Below are 17,021 nucleotides of genomic sequence, written 5' to 3'. Positions count from 1 at the left end.
AGCCCAGTTGTCAAACTATTTAGTGAAATCCAAACAAAAGAACCATTAGGGTGATAGTGGACACACAACAGAGAACCAGGACGCAGTGGCCAACACTGGATAGTGCTTTAGACTCTAAGTGACTCAATACAACATGTGATGGTATGACATCATTAGTGCATCAGCAGTCTTCTTTGCAAGCCATCTTCACCAATGCCAACCCTTTTCAAGCAACTAGTCAGGCATTTGCTTTGTTAATACCTTATGGGTTTCCCTGTGCTATTAGATAGTGATCATGTCTAATAATACAGTAATTATTTAGATGTTTGGTGCTTTGATGATGCCAAAAAAGGGGAACTGTTGACAGTAATGGTGTATTGGCATTGAATAAATTATTGTTATTGTTGATGAACTGGGCAGTATATTTTTGGTTCCAAATTCCATAGGGCAAAAGGCTTTAACTGGAAGAACTGAGATCAATGTCATCAACATCTTAAATGGCACAATAACTGAGGGGCAGCATTTCTCAATTAGGGAACGCTTCAAAATGATAAAAAAGACTTAATCATCCTCTAGTTTAATACTTTCATGCAATAGAAGGGACAGAAAAAACAAGACAAAATGGCCACAAAAAATCAGACATACGTAATCCTGTCTGACTGAGAGAGAGGCACAGTGTAACCTCAAACTTTATACCCAGATTCAGGGCTCCCAATTTATAACAAGCAAACACTGCTTCCATTGACTGAGCAGGCATGAAGGCTTGTGTATTAGTTTGATAGGACTGTGGGAAGGATTTGATGGTTGGTATGTGTCAGATACACAGTGTTCTGCTCATATACATTCTCATTGGATGTCCATTGAATCACAATTCAAAGAACCTGTGGCAAAAAGCACTGTACATTTGAGACAGCGAGAACAACAATACAGGTCATACATACACAATTGTATCATTCATAGCCAGTGATGTCACTCATATTCACACATGTCCTGTCTGTTTCATTGCCTTGGATCCTAGGTTCATTGCTGGCATTGGAAACACTTAAAAAGTGCACAAAAGAGACCTATTGTATGGTCAAGAAACTATGACTTACATCATACCTAACTCTACACCATTTTTCACAAAGCCACTAACTAACTGAGGAGTACATGGGTTGTCTTGCAGTTAAAGCATGTTCTTGTCCATTCTATAATAGTTCATTGTTGACACAATTCTTGGGATCAGTATCTGAAACACAACTCCAGTTTCTTCCATTGTAACTTCACAACACTGTACAATACTAAGGACGTACAAGTATCACCACCATGGAGTACTCGCTGTGCATGAACTGCATCTACACCATATGCACATGCTTGTGCACTCAAATGCAAGGAACACACAATATAGGATTTAGTCATCACCAGATCAAATGACAAGGATATGACAATACACACAGTTACATCCTGTGTAGACTGATGACAAATGAACAGGGATATGAAACTATACAAAGAATCCCGGCTTTCTAGAACTTTAGAAATCTGACTGACTGACCATAGTACACATGTATCCTTAAAGCACAGTTGACTGGGCCATTATTAGGTTTGAAATTTCCTCCTATTGAAAATTATTCTCACAGCTTTTGGACTGATATTTTTTTTTTGTTTCTTCTGAGAAGCTACAACAAGAGAAAAAGAGTTAACAATTACACTGAAAAAATATATGTATGTTTTATATCTTTGTATATATAGAGTTTAATCTTTTTTTATACAGTGTGTATACATAGTGTATTTATGGCCATCTTGGCGGTATAAAGGCATCTGTAACAATCAAGACTCTATGCCATGGTCACGTGACCCAAGGGTAGCTGCTGAATGATAAAGAAAAAGGGCTAGTGGCACTTTGTGCGTGAGCAACGGAACTGAAGAATAAGGCTACAAGGGTATATACGCATCTGATATCAGCTTGCTTTTTAATGTCTCTGCCATGTCTGACAGATCCTGAACAAAATGTCGCTTCAAGAGGGATGGGAGTAGTAAGAATCTCAAGGAATGGTGTAATTTAACTCTTTAAGTTTTGGGTGAGGCGGTCTTGGCAGCAAAGGTGATGTTTGAAAGAATGTCAGGTTCTTTCTATCCAGGTTTCTACTGGGAAAACAACATTTTCTGACATTTTAACTGGGTCAAAGGTGAGCCCCTGCGGCACTAAAAAAAGATTTTTGTTGAGGATGTATTTTTGTTTTCCAATTTTTGTTCTCCAGAAAGAACTGTAGATCTGCCAAGTGAGCCTCAGATAATCAAACACTATTTATACTTTTTCCCCATAGATTTTTTTTCTTTATTTAAATATCAGCAGGATTTTAAGACTACTCAGACCCAGTCATCACAAACACATAGACATTACAAAATATACAACGTCACAGTCAATTAGTTATTAAATATTAAATAAATAATAAATACATTTTGAAATATTCCCTTAGTTATGGGTGTCAGAAAGCAGAAACAATAAGATGAAAAAAAAAACTTTATAAAACTATCAAAATTTGTCTGTTAAAAATATTTGCACTTAAAAATGTTAAAAAACTATCTTCAAAGGAAAACAAGATATACAAAATAAGTATGCGTGGTTGGTCATTATATAGCTTCTTTTTAAATATTGATATCTTCCCATATTCCATGGCCTCAGGAAAAAAAAAAACTATGGGCTGCATTGCGTTTTTAAATAGGAATTTTAAATAGGAAAAATGATACAAATAAAAAATAAATAGGCAACATTCAAATAAAATAGTAATAAAATAGAAATAAATTACAATATGATCCTTTTAGAGATCTTAAATAATTTATATACCAATAATAATTACACTATAAACTACGATGAAGTGCAGTTTTTAACGTTCATAAATAGCATTGATATGACTGAGTGTAACTGAAATATATTTACAAGGTCTGCCTCCCACACTAGAGACAGCAGATAAAACATGTAATCTAGTGGCTGCAGCAAAACTCTTCATCTTTTAATCGTGGATGATAACCTGAAGGACAGAGGCTATGTGGGATGCTGGAGTACCATATCTGACCCCACAGTAGGACAATAGGAGACTGATGTCAAAGGACTGGTAATGGAACTGCACTAGGAGATAACGTTCCTCCTCAGTGTCCAGGAAGGCAATCTTAAAGCGGTCGGAAGCCGTAAGCTTTAGTGTGAACTCCTCTTCAGATTTCCCTCCACTGCATTTGTAAGGACTTTCTTTCTTTTTCTTTTCTTTTCCTTCACAACCTGTCCTGCTCTCTCTCTTTCTTTCCTCGGTAACTTCAGAAAGATGTGGTGAATAGGATTCCATACCATGACCAGGCCAAGCCATTCTATTGAGCAAAAGACTTTCCGCCTCTGGAAGTGGATCTGCAGTTGCACAGCTATCCTTCTTCACGTACGTTTGCTATGTACACTGGTAGAGAAACTTGACAGTTTACTGCAAGCTGATTGACTTTTCATGTAGTAGATACCTCCCTGATGCACGTTCGGATCACCGCACAAGATTTGATTTCATTGGCTGGTTCTTCCTCCTCCCCTTTCCGCCTCTCTGATGGCAGGTGCTGCTGACATCAAGTAACTCTTCCTCACTGCACACTTCCGCTCCTGATCTGGTGCCCACCATGTTTGGTGAACGAAGATGACAGGTATCGCTCATGATCATGGGTTTAAAAAAAAAAAAAAAAAACAGAATTAAAAAAAAGGAACGCTTGTAAAATAAAAAAAGTACTCTACAGATATGCCATTGCGTGAACCAGACTGAAGAATTTTGTTCTGGGCTGCCCATGCTTTTCGGTCCATAGCCAGCAGCTTTTGTCAATTTTGGCCCTCAATCCCCCCATCGCCTGACATGCTGACTGTGTCACAGAACACTCCTTGGGATGACGGTTGGGGTTTAAGTCGGCATTTGAAAAATAACCTGAATGCCCCCCATTTTTTCCTCTCTCCTTCAAACACATTTCACAACAGATCAGAACTCCAATTATTTATACTGTAGTCGCTCCTCTTCTTCTTCTTCTTCTTCTTCTTCTTCTTCCTCTCTTCTGGTCGTGCGTCGTGCCCCTCAGACCTTGATGCTTTTGACAGCCTGGTTGATGGTTTCCAACAGAGCCTTATTCTCTGGGTTCTGGTAGCAGTCCTTGTTGGTGTACATGTCAGTCAGTGTGCTGACATAGCTGTCGAAGTTCTGCTCGGTGATGGGCTCACGCTGTGGTGCAGAATAAATAAACACAGTTATGCTAATGACCAACTGTGTGTGTGTGTGTGTGTGTGTGTGTGTGTGTGTGTGTGTATTTTGAGTGTTAGTGGATAAATGCAAGGTAGCTAGCTGCACAAGATTGATTGGGTATGACTGTGCATGTGCCTATATGCTTGGGATTATGTTTTTTTGTGTGTAGACAGTATGTCTACAGGCTTTGGCGTGTGAAGTGAGGGATCTCACCATGTGGGGCAGGCGTATGTGGGCCAGGCTGCGGATGAGGGCCTGGCTGAGGCCGGACAGCTCCATGAACAGAGCCTCATTCTGCTCCTCAATTAGCTTGTTCTCCTCCTCAATGTTCCTCAGGTTCTTCTCCATGGACGAGATCTGCATACAACACAGAACAAATATAACCCCTGTCCAAAAGACATGGCAGATACGAAAAAAACTTCTATTTCACGTTCAGCACGCATAAACACTCACACACACACACGTAAGCACACCTGTGTTTGGAGATTGACCATGTCTGACTCCATCTCATTGTTGGACTCACTGAGCTCATTGATCTCTTTGTTCAGCTGTTTGATATCTTCATCATTGTCAAGGACTACAGAAAGATGATGAAGAGGAAGACATCACAGTGTGAGCGCACTGACCACAACACTGAACAAAGAGAAGGACGGACAGACAAGAAGCAAACGAAAGGTAAAAAAAAACATCTCTCACCATCGCTAGCCCTGAACTTGGTGCTGAGGTAATCGTCCTCAGGCAGGCGGGTCTTCTTCTTGGTGAGAGAGGCTCTAGGACAACCAGAGAGACTGAGAGAGGAGGAAAGAGAGAGAGAGAGGGAGAGAGAGAGAGAGGAAGGCAGTGATATTAAGAGAGTGAAGTGCACCAAGCGTTCCAACCCTGTGACCCACTTTTCTCTGTTCTGCTCTTCAAACAGTCCTTTAATCCTTCCAACACTAAGAAATTCAATTGATATTTCTTGCAGAGCCTCTCTATCATTAGGCAAAGTACCAGGTTGGATTTAGCTTTGCTCCCCTCAAACACCCAGACTACATACCAGAGTGTATAATACATATTTCATGACGAATGCATGTCTAAATTGTCAATAATTTCTAAGCTTACCACACTTTGCTTGATAGGTTTGCTGTGGGTACTGTATCTCCCTGCAGTATCTTAAGTGCTTTTACATGCTCAATGCCCCCAAGATGACTTATTACATCATACAGGAAGTATTATCCAATATAATTTTGTATCTGGATGTTGTTAAAAGTTGGATATCAATGACTGTATGCTACTCTACTGTATGTCTGTATGAATTGTTACCTGCGGTGGGTGAGAAAGCTGCCGTTGGCGTGGCCCGAGCCATCACAGCCTGGCGTGGGACAGGTGGGGCCCTCGGTCTTGAAGGCCTTCCAGGAGAAGGGGGTGCCGTTGAGCAGGCCCTCCTTCTGCCGGCGCGCGGCCAGTGGGCAGCCGTAGGCACTGCGGTGGGTGGCGTACTTCCCACTGATGTGGCCCAGGCTGTCACAGCCAGGCACTGGGCATCTGAGGGTGGACAGGAAGTGAGGGTATAGGACAGAGAGAGGGAGAGAGAGAAAGAGAGAGAGAGAGATGGAGCAATGGGTTTGGAAGTGGTTAGGATACACAAGGAGTACTATAAAAGACAAGCATCTGGTCAGAAGTATTACGTTGCCCTTTTGAGCATGCCTTTGCTGCCCTGTGCTCAGCTAATAAACACACACCACATGCTTACGGGAGTTTGTAAATCCAAGGCTGTTTTTGGATTCCAACCATATCGGAAAAAAATGACGCTAAATATAACTCAAAGGTCTTCCTACAAGCAAAGTAATATCTGACCAGGAGTTTCCACTTCTGTTTACTGCATTTCCAATACACAAATACACAACACAAACACAACAGAAGTCCATGCAGATTCACTGAAACCCTTGAGAATACTACTCTACGTGTTTGTGTCCCAAGTGACATTTAAGACAGAATTAGCATCCATTCCAGATGGCATCTGAAATGTTGTGCTCTCTGACATTCTCTAAGCTGCATTAGACTAAAATGAACTGCATAACATGACTGTTATGTGGGAAGGCTGTGTATGGGAATCATCTAGAAGGGGTTGAATCAAGGCATCTCTCTATCCTCTTCCTTGGACAGGAACAGGAATATTGAAATCCATTAACACCAAATCGATGCAATGTTCTTTACCGTATGGTACAATAAAGAAAAAATGCCGTGGTTTTCTACGTGGTACGAACTTTATGAGCTCGGAGTCCTCCTTGTCGTCCTTGGTAGGAGTCGTTTTTATTCCACTTTTCTTGGCACGAGGACAACCAGACAAACTGAAAATAGAAAGTATGAAGCTGATAAAACCGGGAGACAAAAACTGCAATGGAATTCTAGAGAGAGAGATAGTAGGAGTTTGTCAATTTATCTTTAAGCCTGAAATCATGAAGCCCGCGTTTTAAAAAAAAAAAAAAAATGCCAGTGCTTCAGAATAGGGAACACTCTATCTGGAGTGGTTTACGATATCAAGCATGCACACCCATGGGGCTGGATGTGGACTAATCCATTCAGGTTGTTCCCTACTCTAAAGTGTCAACCGATAAAAGGAAATAAAATAAAATAAAGAACACTAAAGCAACCAATCAAATAGTATCAGTACATATGTGGGAGGCAGTGTGTGTATGGGGCCTATCTAAAGCTACCACTGTCTAACACTAATCTTCTCTGTCCGCTATGTGAACACGTGTGTGTGTGCGACTGTGAGCGTGCGTGTATGTGTGTGCACAGTCTGTGTGAGCAAGCTATTAAAGTCGACAAACAAAGAGTTGTACCTTCTGTGTGAGGCGTAGTTACCAGTGATATGACCAGAACCATCACATCCAGGAGTGGGGCACCTGAGACAACCAAATAACCCGGTCAGCACAGGCACTCGTGAGTATGGTGTCAAACTATCTGAATATCTTTTTTTTATTATGCACTACAGTATTGTCTTTACATTAAAACCTGAAAACATTAGTAATAAAGTCAATGTTATCACTCATACACATAATTATATCAACCCATGTTACATTCATAACATACATTCAAATACATTCATATCTGATAGTGTGATAGCCAGGAATGACTGTTTGGGGAGCATGGACTCATCAGTGAAGTGGTAGAGATAGAGGAGAGGAACTAGTGTGTGTGGATCTGGTGATAAACAGACGGTAGTGTGCAGTGTGAAGCTTTTGGGGGCTGTAGCGGCCCAGGGGGGAAAGAAGAAAGAGGAGAAAAGAGAGAGAGAGAGAGGAGAAGAGAAGAGAAGAGAGGAGAGGAGAGGAGAAGAAAGGAGAGGAGAAGAGAAGAGAGCAGACATACTTGAGTTCAGGAGTGTGGGCTGCCATGAGGGACCGCAGACTCTTATCAGCAAGAGGACACCCAGACAGGCTACAGGGAAGAAAGTGAGGAGGGAAGAGGAAGACAAACACAGAAGGAGAAAAGATAGATAGATAGAGAGAGAGAGATGTATAAGGCGCATCAATTAGAGAACACACAGAAAGCAAGGAGGCAGCGAAAGAGAAAAAAACTCATGATTTTCCCAGTCAGATTTTTTTTTTTTTTTTTGTAATTTCAAGCAGCCAGAGAACAGGGACAGCCAGAAAAATTGAGTGTGTTTCAAACTGATTGGCTTTTGAAGTGCTGTTGGCAAAGTCGCTTAACTGTCGTTTAATGACAACTCTCAAGAGCGCTCAACACTTAAGTAATCGGACACTTCAAGAGAGATGAATTATTCAGGAAGGATCCAAATGCACCCTCAGCAGATTTGCCTGTCTAAAGTGTAGATGTTGCACAAAGCCAAGAGCTTAAGGAAAGATGAGTCTTCTCTCCACAATGCTCTATGATGACCCGGCTTTTCTGATTCCATACCTGCGATGTGATGCATAGTTTCCAGTGATGTGGCCGCTACCATCACATCCAGGGGTGGGGCACCTGCAAAGAGAATGGCCACAGAGACCTCAGATAAGACAGCAGCTAGTTTCCAATTCAATCACAGTCACAGAGCACACTTGATCGGAATGATAACACGCTGACAAAATGTCTTTGAGGCTACAAGAAAACGTTAGAATATCTGATGACACTATGAACAGAAGCAAGGAAGACAAAAGGCCCGTTTGATAAATGATTAGAACATTTTTCTCAATCAAAAAAAAAAAAATACTACTTACGACAGCAGGTCCTTCTTGATGTCCTTGGGTGACTGGAACTTAACCTTGAAGTTGGGGGTCGTGACCTCTCCAGGGTATTTCCTGTCCTCCAAGCAGTCCTGCATCATCTCACAGTCCTCGGGGTCGGACGAGGCAAAGGACTGTGCTGTGTGTTCCATCTGTGGAAAAAAACCCCCAGACATGTTAGACCTCTCCCATTAAAATGCATGAGGCCAAACATACAGCGCACGGAAACTGCATAATATCTCTTCCCTCTGAGTCACTGGGAGAACTGTGTTTTCTAGCTACAGCTATTTTAAGGCACACCTCAGAAACCTACTCAGGTGTTTAAAAACAAACTCCTGTGGGCCAGTCCTGTGGCAGGACAATGGGCCTGCATTGCATAACCTTCATTGGGAGGACGGCAAGAGAGAAAGGACAGAATTAATGAGGGGTAGAGAAGGAGGAGGTGGGAGGGGAGTAGGGTGAGTGGGTGGGGCTACACCCTCTGCACTGACCTCCTCCATCTCCTCCTCGCGCTGGCGGTTGGGCTTGGTGTAGTCCAGTGGGCCGTCCCACTCCTCCTGCTTGTAGGCGTGGACGGAGTGTGGCGAGGTCATGCCGCTGTGTCCGTAGTGGAGCGAGGACGAGGATGAGGACGAGGGATCGGGCGAGCGGACACCGGGGCTGGCCCCCGACACGCTGCCCTCACGCTTCATGGGCTTCTTCATACTCAGGTCCAGAGTCCCATTCTCATCCACTTCAATCTCCATAGTCTGCAACACACACAGACACAGGACACAGACACACACACACACACAGACACAGTGTTCACCCTTATTTATAGTACCACATAGAACCATTGTAAATACAATCTATGTGAATATGCACACACACATATAAACACACTGAAATTATGCACACAGATATAAATATGATGTGTAATGTATACTGTATATGTATCATACATTATGCATAACTGCACGTTTGAGATATTATGCAATATGCAATTATTCTGATACAATTTCATGTAACACATTATAGAACAGGACGCCTGATTTCAAAAATTGAACAGATGAGATTGTGAGGAAGATGGTCCCTGAGTGCAAGCATAACATGGCATCAAACTAGATTGCCAAAGAGGCAGAGTGGAGAGGAGAGGACAGGAGTGGAGAGGAGAGGAGAGGAGAGGGAAGAGTGAGCTGGGCTCTGATCCTAGAACAGTCCCTGGCTGATTAGTGCTGTGCCTCTGTGCCACGTTGCCCATTAATCTTCCCTTTTTATCCTCACAAAAAAAACATGTCAGGAAATCGAAAAATGATGAAGTAGTCACTTTCTGCGCTCAGGGAGAGGCTTTTAAAAAATCACAATATCGGAGGAAAGAGCATGTGCAATTACAGTACCACCCCCCTCCACACACACACACACACACACACACACACACACCTCTTTCTTTTCCTATGGGGGATGGAGAAAGCGGGTGAGAGAGAGAGAAAGAAAGAGACGGAAGAGGAGAGATAGAGGACAAATGAGGAGGACTGAGACCACTGAAAGAGAGAGAGAGAAGGGGACAATAAAAGGAGGGCCACTCCACCAGAGAATGAGAGCAGAAATGACAGCAAGTGTAAGTGAGAAATGACAGGCAGAGATAGAGAGAAAGAAAGAATGAATAAAAGACACAGATAGAGAATAGAAAAAAAGGCTGGAGAGGGGTGGGGTGGTGTGTGAGAGAGAGACTGTGTCCTGACCTGCATTTATCATTCAGGAACTGCGACCGACCGTTTCATCAGTCAGGCCCATATAAACTGAAACAGTGTAGTGACACAGCACAGAACACATGGCTCCAGAAGGCTAGAGACGTCTCTCTCTCTTTCTCTCTCTCTCTCTCTCAGTATGGGAGGAAAGGGATGAGAAGTAGAGGAGAGGTGATGCAATCCTACCTCAACATCACTTCACTCTTGCCACCCCTGCAAACTCATCCCACATTGACGAGCAATAGATACAGTTTTTTTTGTTCGTTTTTCCTGACAGCGCGCGTCATCTAATCAATAAATCAAGGCAAATATTCAGTCTCACCCAACTTGGAGCAACTTTACAACTTGATATCAGCTAGATATCCTCCTCCCTTTTTTTTAACCGAGTCTGTTATGACAACTTCACCCGAGCTACTGCCTGTTGTTAAGGGTTCTCTCAGCACCATCTTTGAAGTGTAACACCCCCCCTCCCCCTCCCACCACCCCTACATCCACCCCCCCACCCAGTCCCACTCTCACTGCCTCCACTTGTCATCCATCAAGTTGCTCCCCAGGTGACGGTGTTCCATTGCTAGGGGGACAACCTCTCCATCTGCTCCTCCTTGTGTTGGTAAGGCCGAGGTTAGGAGCTGTTGCAATCTCCATCTTCCCCACGGGGAAAAAAAACAAAAAAAGACTTCCACGTGGGGATTCTACTGAACAGACCAGAGAGCACTGTTCTCACTAGGATCGGAGTCAGAACCGTCAAACTGGAGATGACCTCTTTGTCTAATGCTACTTGTTAAAAGATCATTCACACAATTTACCTGTTTTCGATGTTGTGTGATATCCTGCCTCTGTGTTACCAGTGAGAACACTGCCCTTGTGTGTGTGTGTGTGTGTGTGTGTGTGTGTGTGTGTGTGTGTGTGTGTGTGTGTGTGTGTGTGTGTGTGTGTTGAGAAGAGGGGGTGTGAGCGGCGCCTACCTTGTCCTGGGGCTTGGTGCTGAGGTTCTCGGGACGCTCCCAGCAGCGCGTGGACAGGTTGAGGATGGCGGTGGCGGCCATGTGCGCGGCCTCGGCGTCGTGGGAGTAGTCGTAGGCAGAGGGGACGCCCTTGACGAAGCCACCCTGCAGACCGTGGCTGGGAGAGGGGGCTCTGGGGAAGGAGAGTTTGGCTGCATGGAGACCCACAGAGAGAAGAGGAGGGAGGGGAAGACAACGAGAAGGGGGGAGGTAAAGATGACAGGGGGAGTGAGAGAGTGAACATGGGTAGGGGAGGGAGGGAGAGAGTGAACATGGGTAGGGGAGGGAGGGAGAGAGTGAACATGGGTAGGGGAGGGAGGGAGAGAGGGGGAAGAGAGAATGATCAAATTCCTGACAGATGAAGTCATTGTGATTCCTCATTGATGTGGTGTCAACGTCAACATGCTCCTGTGGTTTACTCTCAAAGGACAAAGACTTGTGAGTGGGCAAAGGAATAGATCAAGGCCTGATGATGTGTGCCTATTTATAAAAGCATCCCATCTGAAATTACACTGAAATGAAATCTTCAAAATCCAGGGCCTTGCTCGAAAATTGGATCGTGCTTGGCAAGTGTGTAGCTTGAAAGCTCAAGTGGGTGGGGTGAGTGAACATTTTTGAGTTGGAAAAAAAAAACCTGTTTGAGTTTGAAACATGAGTTGTTCTAACACTTACTGTTTGCCATGTTGTTAGTCGCTTTGGTTAAAAAGCGTCAGCCAAATGTAATGTAATGTAATGAGTTTGTGTGAGTGAGCATGAGTTAGAGTGTGTATGTGTGTGTGTGCTTGCGTAAGTGGAGCTCACATTTGAAGGCTTTGGGTGAGGTTTCGCTGGTATGCATCTTTGGAGCGAGCATGCGCCTGCCAAACACCTGGGCGTCGAAGCTTGCATAATCGAAGGACACCTTGGAGTACTTCTCCAGCTCCCTGGCCAGGTTGGCGCGCGGCGTGGTGGACACCACATTGGGTTTGTAGCTGCCATAGTGCGGAATCTCGAGCTGCTTCACAAAACACATGGGCCTGCAGGGAGAAAGAGAGGCACAGAAACAATGAGAGAGGAGAGAGAGAGAGAGAGAATAAGAAAGAAAGAAAGAAAGAAAGGGAAGAGATTGAGTGGTGAAAGGAGCAGAAGGAGAGAGGAACACAGAAAGGACAGAGAAGTTTTAAAAAAGACTGATAGAACATTAAAGGAGTCAGTATCTGTCTGGGAGGAATAAAACCACAATGGGGCTTAACGATGAAAAGTGAACAGGGCTTCTCTGGCACAGAGGAAGGGGCAAGGGAGGAAAAATGTCAATTGAGAGAATCTGAAACGGAGCCAGAAATTGCAAGAGGGCGAGAGCAATAGGTTAGAGAGAGAGAGAGAGAGAAAGAGAGGGAGAGAGAGAGGGTGAGTGAGAGAGATTTATAAAGAGTGGGCTACAGAGAGGCACTCTAGAGGGGAAGTGGACAAGGATTAAATGTGCTCTTATCAGCACAGGGCACATTTGCATAGTGTATAGCACAGGATCCACCGGCTTAGAACCTGTGTCGCTTTCCTGGATAGCCGCCTGTGTCCCTCTCTCTCTCACACACACACATAAACACACACACAAACACACACAGCCCTCCACCGGGAGTAAATTTAAATGCAGGGGAGATGAGGGGTGAGGACAGGGTGGTGGGGGGGTGGGGAGGCAACGAGCCATGGCCTTTCTAAGCTAGGCTAGGCCTGGCATGGACCCAAACAACAACACACACATAAACCAAAGCTCACTAACTCTCATCTGTACACAGCCAACTCCTCCACACCCAACCAAAGCGCTATAAACCCAATAAAAACAAACACCCCAGCCACTAAGACACTAATGGATCTTTACCTCCATGCCTTCTCCATGCCCCGCGCCTCCCCTCTGCTCGCTCATTAGCCACGAGCAGAGCAGCGGAGCTGCATGTCACGTCTGCCTGAGTGGAGCAGAGCAGCTCTCTGGTGACTCTGCTTCAGTTTGTTTTAATAGGCTTCCGCGCCGCACTGACGCTCATTTGAATAATAATCATCATGACAATAATAACCATAATACCACCAAGTCGGCCTTGATTATGCTTTAATCTCTCATGCTTTGTTTGACCATAGCTCTGAATCCTAAAGGAGAGTGATGATTATTTATTTTATTCATTGATTTTAATTATTTTCTTTGCCCTATACTTAGTGTATAAGTCTCATTATTAGCAAATTGGATAGCTAGCATTGTGCTTGAGTCTGGACGTACATTACAATTCCTCAGCAGGAACGGGGTGAGCAGGTAGATGTCCTGATTCAGAAGGCTTCACCAATCAGGCTCTGTTAAGTGGAGGTTTTTTTTGTTCTATTTTGTCTCATTAACAAGGACGGACAGTTGTGCTGACCAACCACTGGAGAGTGACACAAGTGCTGACAAATCACAGAGGCGGGCGGGAGCGGCAGGAAACGTCAGGACGAGCTAATCAGACGTGGAGGGCTGACAGTGGTGGAAAGGTCGCGTGGAGGAGGAGAGAGAGGGTGGAGGGGGATTTGGGGGCAGATGGACATGCAGTAATTAAAGCCATCAGAGACTGTAGCAACTCTCTCTCTATCTCTCTCTCACACACACACACACACAAAATGACAACATGAGTACTCAAAGAGGCACGCACACACTTTTGCATCCCAATGTCTTTGTGCATACCTCTGACGGCTATTAGGGTATTAGGCACACTCAGACACAAAAACACACACACACACACACACACCTGAGTACGCGGTCAGAGTTGGGGCTTCCTTTGGGATGGTCGCTCATAGGCTGGGTAAGATGCTTGTCGTGGCTCTTGTTCAGCTTCTCGGCTGCGGCGATGGGGCAACCTGACAAGCTAGAACAGACGGTGGGGTGGGGGTAGTGAGGTAGGAGGGGGAGAGGAAGTGAGAGGGTGCTGCTGGGTTTGTGATGGCCAAACAGATCTGCAGCTGAGGCTACTTGTTAAAAAGCTGCCCGTGCACAGATCTCTGGCACTAAAAGGACATTAAAGGTCAAACGTAAAGGTGTCAGGAGGTAATAAGCACAGACTCATGTGTGCATGTGCACGCACGCACACACGCACACGCACACGCACACGCACACGCACACACACACGCGCGCGCGCGCACGCACACACACATTATTACAAACACACACACACTGTTACACACAGTATTACGCATAAATGTTCACACCTTGTCATAGACTCTACATGTTTACGTTCACACATAGTGACACATGACCACAGGCGCAAAAGACACACACACAAACACACACACACACACACACACACACACACATGTAGACGGTGGTGTGCTACCTGCGGTGGGTGTTGCGGTTGCTGTTGACGTGACCCTGTCCTGTGCAGCCGGGTGTGGGGCACTTCAGCACATTCTCATGCATGGCCAGGACTAGAGAGAACCACACACACACATACACACACATGCACACGCACAAACACACACACACGCACACACACACACACACACAAAACACACCGACAACAACACAGGCATCAGTGATCGACAGCCATAAACACCGGGCAGTGTGTATGTTTTTACTGTTGCCATAAACCACATTACACCCGTAGTGTTGCATGTATTCTTACTCTCCGTGTGACTGGGGATATTTACTGTCTGACATTAAAAGTGGTTGTATAGAACGCCACATGCACTCATAGTGTCGGTGCTATAGGATGCGTGTGGGAGTGGACAAGGGATTGGGAGGGACAGGGAGGGCGTGATAAGTGCTCAGGCGAAGCGTGAGGGTGCTGTAACTCACTCTCAGGTGGGATCCGGTCCTTGTGGGGGCAGCCGGAAAGGCTGCGGTGATGGGGGTAGAGGCCAGTCACGTGGCCCGTCCCATCGCAGCCCGGGGTGGGGCATTTGATCTCTCGCTTCTCCGGTCTGGGGGTATCTGTGAACGGAGGGAAGGAAAGGGAAGGAAGGAAGGAGGCGAGGCAGAGAAGGAGAAGGGGAGAGAATACACTCGGGGTCAAAACAGGGTCAATCACAACATGCGCACACACACACACACACAGACAGACACACACACACAACCACAAAAACAAATGCACACAGTGAAATGGCTGTGAGACAAAGGCCCACTGAGGAGCTCCAGTGTAATGTCTTTTTATGCTTGCATATGTATGGTGGGGGGTAATAATCTGTGCAGATTTATGGGAGCAATCAAGGCTATTACACGTCATTACCCATGGTGAGTTTAATATGGAATTATGATTATTGGTGAGGAGCCCCTGGCCACACGGGGACTTATTGGACCTTATTCTGAAAAATGGGGCTCATTATCAGACTCTACCACTAGCGACTTTCATTTACTCAAAAGAGAGAGGAAGAAAGAGAGGAGCAGAGAGAGAGAGAGAGGAAGAGAGAGAGATGTTATGGCCCTGGCTGTAGCGCTCCACTGGCCCCTAAATTGAATGTTAAAATGTTAACGAGACATGCACCTTCTAATTAAAACTGGACAGAGTGGAGCATGTGTGGGGTATGGGGGTGTAGGGGTGGGTTGGGTGTATGTGTGAGTGTGTGTGTGTGTGTGTGTGGACCCCATACTGAGCTTGCTCAGTGACAAGAGCAGCAGAATGACTGGGCGCTGTGCCAACACCAAGCCGAACAACACACAAACAAAAACCAATAAACGAATAAACAAACACCAAACCAATCTAATTACGGGCACCCCCCACCCCCTCTCCCCCTTTTGCTCCCTCTCTCTCTCCGCTTTGCTAACATCTCCTCTCCTCCAACCACCCCCACCTTCCTCTCTCTCTCTCTGCCTAAGTACTTCCTGCAGTAATTACAGACTGTGTCATCCGTTTATCTTAGGGAAAGCAATTCATTGCTTCTCATTTATACTCACTAGTTTAGCAACGCACAAGAAAGTGTATTTGCCTTACTGATGCTAAGCGTAGTTACTATGGCAGCCATTTATATGGTCTTGATTGGACTCTGTTTCTCTCCCTCATATACACATATTACATATCACACACTGATAGTCATTTACAGCCGTTAGAATGTTATAAATGCTCACCCACACAAGGAGGATGGAGAGGGCACTTCTGTGTTACTTATGGTAATTCCCCTACCCCCTCAAATTAATTAGAATTTATGCCACAAAAAGGTCTTTAAGGCTCCAGTCTGCCCTGTATGTGTGTCTGTGTTACCTTTGCTGTAGTAGCTCTTGCGCAGGCCGTCCAGGTGCTTAGGGCTGGGCCTCTCGTCGAAGGTGAAGTAACGGTGGTGCTGCTGCTGCTCTGGCAGGTGGGCCCCCAGTGGGCCCCGGGGCCCCCTCACCTGCTTGGCCTTCAGGGCGATGGCCTGCTCCAGGAGGCCCAGGTTGCCGCGCGTCATGTCGTACATCTCCGACTCGGTGTCGGTGATGGCCGAGCGATGCGATAGGCTGTCGTCGTCCTCGCCTTCGTCATCACCGTCCTCGTCTCTCTCCGAGCCCTCCGAGCGCACCTCAATGACCACAGGTGATGAGCCTGCTTTGCGAAGGATGGGCACGTGCAGCGGGGAGGCACCGTGGGTAATGTAGTTCTCCCGCTCCTCCAGATCCCCGTGGCCGTTGCTGCGGCTTTCCGGGGTGCTGTGTGCCGTCATGGCAATGTGGGTGCTGGTGATGATGTTGGGGCGCCCGTGGGTGATGAACTCTCCTCGCTCCACTAGTTCACCACAGCCTTCTTCTTCATCCTCTTCATCCTCATAATCGTCTTCCTCCTCCTCTCTCGGCTGGTTTGGCTGCGGTCCGGTCACCTCTCCCTCCTCCAGCTCCTCTTCCTCCTCCTCTTCCTCCTGCTTCTGCTGATCCTCGGGGTGTTGGTGCAGCTCCTCGCTGAAGTACTG

General features: G+C 45.6%; 1 protein-coding gene across 3 annotated transcripts in view; it reads right to left on the bottom strand.

The window, feature by feature from the left end:
• Positions 1-981: 981 nt before the first annotated feature.
• Positions 982-17,021, bottom strand: part of myt1b (myelin transcription factor 1b) — a 35,962-nt gene continuing 19,922 nt past the window's right edge. For all 3 annotated transcript variants that reach the window (XM_042098692.1, XM_042098694.1, XM_042098693.1), the window contains exons 7-23: positions 16,340-17,021; positions 14,941-15,075; positions 14,480-14,570; positions 13,898-14,014; positions 11,955-12,169; positions 11,115-11,305; positions 8,914-9,171; positions 8,417-8,574; positions 8,118-8,180; positions 7,569-7,637; positions 7,040-7,102; positions 6,461-6,544; positions 5,517-5,738; positions 4,911-5,002; positions 4,688-4,791; positions 4,428-4,571; positions 982-4,193 (exon numbers count right to left, since the gene is read on the bottom strand). The exon at positions 16,340-17,021 is cut by the window's right edge and continues 404 nt beyond it. In XM_042098692.1, the coding sequence (XP_041954626.1) occupies positions 4,050-4,193; positions 4,428-4,571; positions 4,688-4,791; positions 4,911-5,002; positions 5,517-5,738; positions 6,461-6,544; positions 7,040-7,102; positions 7,569-7,637; positions 8,118-8,180; positions 8,417-8,574; positions 8,914-9,171; positions 11,115-11,305; positions 11,955-12,169; positions 13,898-14,014; positions 14,480-14,570; positions 14,941-15,075; positions 16,340-17,021 (2,832 nt within the window). In that variant the 3' untranslated portion in view covers positions 982-4,049. The remainder of the gene's footprint in view (positions 4,194-4,427; positions 4,572-4,687; positions 4,792-4,910; positions 5,003-5,516; positions 5,739-6,460; positions 6,545-7,039; positions 7,103-7,568; positions 7,638-8,117; positions 8,181-8,416; positions 8,575-8,913; positions 9,172-11,114; positions 11,306-11,954; positions 12,170-13,897; positions 14,015-14,479; positions 14,571-14,940; positions 15,076-16,339) is intronic.

This window comes from Alosa sapidissima, chromosome 7 (assembly GCF_018492685.1).
Source record: "Alosa sapidissima isolate fAloSap1 chromosome 7, fAloSap1.pri, whole genome shotgun sequence".
Classification (NCBI taxonomy): Eukaryota; Metazoa; Chordata; class Actinopteri; order Clupeiformes; family Clupeidae; genus Alosa; species Alosa sapidissima.
Note: the sequence above shows the minus strand (reverse complement) of the source record. Positions and strands in the feature narration are given on the sequence as shown.